Consider the following 5,000-nt stretch of genomic DNA (forward strand, 5'->3'; position numbering starts at 1 on the left):
ACACACACACACACACACACACACACACACACACACACACACACACACACACACACACACACTCAAACGGTACCGTTCCCAGATATCTACACACCATCTCATCTTCTAAACAGTGCAAACACACCAGATTAATCACAACCGAAGCACTTACTGAAGCCAACCAATTGGTCATTCTATCCAGGCCAGCTGACAGCTTTGGCTGGGCCCAGGACAAGGCCAGCTGAAAGCCCCCTCCTGCCCCACTTTATACACAATCAGGACCCAATTTCTGGGCTCCCTCACTCACTGGGCCCAGGACAACTGACCTCTTTGCCCTCCCCTGTCGACAACCCTGCTATCACCACTGGGTGGTAGAGTAGAGGGGGGCTTTGCCATACAAAGGAATAATAAGAGTTGGGCAGGGTGGGGGTGTGAGGGGAGGTTGGTGACATTACCATACAAGGCGATAATGAGGTACTGTTTCTGTCTCCAGGGCAACATCGCAGCTATTAAATATGTCAACAAGAAGCGCATCGAGCTGACCAGGAAAGTGCTGTTTGAGCTCAAACATGTAAGTCTGCCCTATTATCATCATCTGTCATCAGAATAAGATTCAGCTTCATCGGCCAAGAAGACTTGCACAATGCGTACACAAGAAATGTGTCTTCAGACTTCAGTCGCTCTCTGAAATAAAGAGCAAAAATATAATACACATCATTAATTATAAAATGTTAAGTAGTGCAAAAAGAAAGTTATGCAAGACATAAGTTGCTTTGAAAGTTTTTGATGGTTGAGTTGAGCTCAAGGTCAGATGTAGGTGGCCAACGTATCTGCTTTTCAGGAGAGTAATGACAATAGGAGAGAAGTTTGTTCTTGTTTCTGATAGTTTTGATACACAGGGTAAAGGGGAGGGTGACCTCCATTTTGAGTAACCTCATATGAATTCATACATGCAGAATTATGGGCATATGGGCATCACCATATCTTTCCATCCTCATACATCAATCATCATACCTGTCAATAAGGTTCACTTTCAAAAGTGGGCCCTCTGTGTTGGCAATTTTAAAGGTGCACAATGTAGGATTGTGGCGAGAGTGGTATATTATAACTATGCTGCTTATTGAACCTTTGCTGCCTATTGCCAAATTTGAGCTTTTCATGAATATCTACTAAGTAATGAACTTAACTTAGTAATAAACTAATACTACTAGTATGATTACAGTACAGTACTGTACGTTTTGCAGCTAGAAATGTCTATTTCTGGAAAATGGTGGGCCTGGAGAAGATCAAAATTTTCATGTATGAAAAGTCCATTTTCCCAGTCATAATGAATAATGCAAAGAATTTGGTGGTGTTGGTAAGTGTTTGTGAAAAAGGTAACATTTGTGAATGTTCAGCATGAATTCTGGAAATAAACTACTACAAATATTACACAGTGCACCTTTAAAGTTAAGCACAAATCAAAAATGCCCTACTTAAACATGCTTTTATACATCAATCGAGTTTCTCGTTAAATAAGACTGTAGAGAGTTATCACTCCATGTTGGTAGGGTCTTCAAATTATGTGGGTTGTATGTAATGTATGTATGTATGTCTGTATATAGACCTGTGTTTTTGTCCTCTGTTTTTGCTTTTTGTCAGCTGTGCAATAGTCTTGTGATGTGATGTTATGTGTATGTCCTGTCTTAAGCGAGTGTTGCTCAGGGACGCAAAAAGAATTTCAGTGTAAACTGACAATAACGTCTAATCGTATCGTATCGTAAAGTCCTTTTTGGGCATTTTTAACTTAATGGAGTCAAGACACTGGTCTATCAAAGGTTCACTTTCGCTTGGTTTGTCACAGATGCGTGATGTCCAGAATGAGCATCTGACTCGTTTCATCGGAGCCTGCATAGACCCTCCCAACATCTGCATCATCACAGAATACTGCCCCCGAGGCAGTCTACAGGTATAAACACACACACCGTTTACTTCCTTATTTGGGTTGACAGAAAAGATATTTATCATGGCACAAACAAAATTTTATGGGAGTTTTACACAAAACTGAAAGAGCTCACTGAGTGTCCTAAGGATGGCGCCTAGTACATCTCACATGAAGAGGCTACCAACACATGCACACACACACACACACACACACACACACACACACACACACACACACACACACACACACACACACACACACACACACACACACACACACACACACACACACACACACACACACACACACACACACACACACACACACACAAAAAGCAAAAGTCTTGTGCCGATGTCAGTTTGGTGTTCCATGTTTTATATCAAGAATGGTGAAATAAATCCATTCCTTCATGAACAGTAGTAATGTGTGCATTGATGACTGTAGGATCTGATGGAGAGTGACAGCATCACGCTAGACTGGATGTTTCGCTACTCCCTCATCTGTGACATTGTGAAGGTAAGACATGATATTTCACACACACACACACACACACACACACACACACACACACACACACACACACACACACACACACACACACACACACACACACACACACGATGAGGGATAAATGATGAAGGTGATCCTCACTTACAGTTTTTACAACTGTTTACGGAGAAAATGTATATAAGACATTATTTGTAGCCCCTTATTGCTTGCCGTACCTCCAGTGACAGGATGTAATAGTGATTGAAAAGTTAAGTACCATAGTACTACAATGCTATGACATAACATAGGGCCTTTAGTAATACACTACGACTTCATCATTGCCATTCTGGTAACAGCAAATGTATAACTCCATGTCTTAATGGTTTAAACCCTAAAAAACATATTTAATAACAATTCTCAAGTTATGCATTAGTATGTACTGTATGTAATATATATTTAGCACTGTACGTATATTTAGTATGTATTATGTAGTATGTATATTTTTTCATCACACAGTTATCAATGAACCATTGCTATTTTAACAAATCAGTCGACACTTTTATCAAACACAAAACAATCAAATGGAAGTCAAAGTGTTTTCCTATTAAAAACAAGTGTTTGCTTTTGAGTTATGCTCAGAATGTCTAAAAAAAACGGCGCATCATTGTGTAGAATTTCTACGTTTGATGAAAAACGTGTGCACTCATTGCGTCAAACTTAGCTGGTGCTTTCTGTCAACGCATATTGCCGTTATTTAGGTTTAGTGTAATGGTTAGTCACTGGAACTAGAGAGGTTAGGTGCCCCAGCCATAGATGGTAGTTTATCCGAACCTACAACCTTCCAAAAATTAGAGCACTAGGCTGCATTTCTGGAAAGTGTATTTGCTAACTATGTTAGCTACTTTGTTGTTGCAATGCAATTTCCCATTGGCAACTACCGAAGTTGCTAGCTGCAAACAACTACGCCTTCCAGAAATGCACCCCTGACTTTGAACCCTACATTTCCCATCATTCCCCTGTCTGTCTGGGCGTGTCTGTGCAGGGCATGGCCTTCCTCCACAACAGTGTGATTGGTTCCCATGGTCACCTCAAGTCGTCCAACTGCGTGGTGGACAGCCGCTTCGTGCTGAAGATAACGGACTACGGCCTGCCAAGCTTCTACAGGGAGAGCGGCTCGGAAGACACACACGCTTTCTACGCCCGTATGTGCTGCACATAGAAAAACACACACATACCGCAAGTACACATACGCATGCACTCATGTATGCACACATGCACGCACATGCACACGCACATGCACACACACACACACACACACACACACACACACACACACACACACACACACACACACACACACACACACACACACACACACACACAATATGGCTGAAATGGACACATACATACACCTAACACTGTTGTTTTTATGCACTGCCGTTGAGAGAGAGAGAGAGAGAGAGAGAGAGAATGAGAGTGAGAATGAGAGTGAGAGTCAGACAGTATTTTCTATTATAATTGCCTTATGTTTAGCAGATATTTTTCAGAAGCCATCTAATCAGCAACATGCAATGCGTGGGGAAAATACAGAGCACATAGGCATAACAAGGTTAGTGCAGGTATTATGAATGTGTACAACTGGAAATGTGTAATGAATGAAACACTAGAATGCCTACATCTGTATATAATTCCCATGCAGGTATACCGTAAGTTGTGCACAGCACCAGAGACACCAGAGACCCCTGCTCCACCTGTGGCATTCAGAAGAGGAGAGAGAGAGAGAGAGAGAGAGAGAGAGAGAGAGAGAGAGAGAGAGAGAGAGAGAGAGAGAGAGAGAGAGAGAGAGAGACCTTTATGTTTTTGTCTTGTAATGCGTATGCTATGCTTTGGCAACACTGTACCTTAACAGTGGGGCTGGGAGTCGATCCAAATTTCCTGGATCGGTTCGATTCCGATCCTGAAGGTCACGATCCAATTCGATCCACGATCCGATTTGATTCGATTCGATATTGATATCGATCTTCTGTATTGCTGGGTTGTCCCTTTAACCCAGGGATGTCAAACTCAGACCCGGGGGGCAAATTTGGCCCTCAGAGCCATTTTATTCCAGCCTCTTGATACAGATCATTTCAAATGTGTACAGTTAGCCCACATACACCATTAATAGGCCTAAATAGAAAATGTGACTAGAAGGCAAAATGATGTGCATCACAAGAATTATGAGTGGGTCCAGACTAGTGTACCATTATACATACTAGCTCACAGATGTACATAATAGTATAAGTTGATGGGAATGTGATATTTGCCTTGCTTTAAGCATGTGTACTGTATGCGCAATTTAAGTGCATTTAAAAAAAATAATGTTGAATTCGGCCCGCAACTTTGCTCCAGATTTGGATTTTGGCTCCCTGTGAATTTGAGTTTGACACCCCTGCTTTAACCTATTTATGTTTAGAATTTTAAGACTGGTTCTATAAACCTAGATATCTCAGCATTTGATGCCCACACGTACATTAAATGCCTTGGTATGAGAGAAAGAAGTGGAAAACTTGGGATGAGAGAGAAAGGTGGGAAAAGAGTGGCATCATTTACTTGAACAGGACATGTG

At 41.6% G+C, this 5,000-nt stretch overlaps 1 protein-coding gene across 1 annotated transcript in view; it reads left to right on the top strand.

Moving 5' to 3' along the window:
* Window positions 1-5,000, top strand: part of npr1a (natriuretic peptide receptor 1a) — a 60,853-nt gene that overhangs the window by 45,191 nt on the left and 10,662 nt on the right. Inside the window, exons 11-14 of the mRNA XM_063185596.1 lie at window positions 473-550; window positions 1,823-1,927; window positions 2,348-2,419; window positions 3,435-3,594. Of these exons, the coding sequence (XP_063041666.1) occupies window positions 473-550; window positions 1,823-1,927; window positions 2,348-2,419; window positions 3,435-3,594 (415 nt within the window). The remainder of the gene's footprint in view (window positions 1-472; window positions 551-1,822; window positions 1,928-2,347; window positions 2,420-3,434; window positions 3,595-5,000) is intronic.

Source organism: Engraulis encrasicolus, chromosome 20 (genome assembly GCF_034702125.1).
Source record: "Engraulis encrasicolus isolate BLACKSEA-1 chromosome 20, IST_EnEncr_1.0, whole genome shotgun sequence".
Classification (NCBI taxonomy): domain Eukaryota; kingdom Metazoa; phylum Chordata; class Actinopteri; order Clupeiformes; family Engraulidae; genus Engraulis; species Engraulis encrasicolus.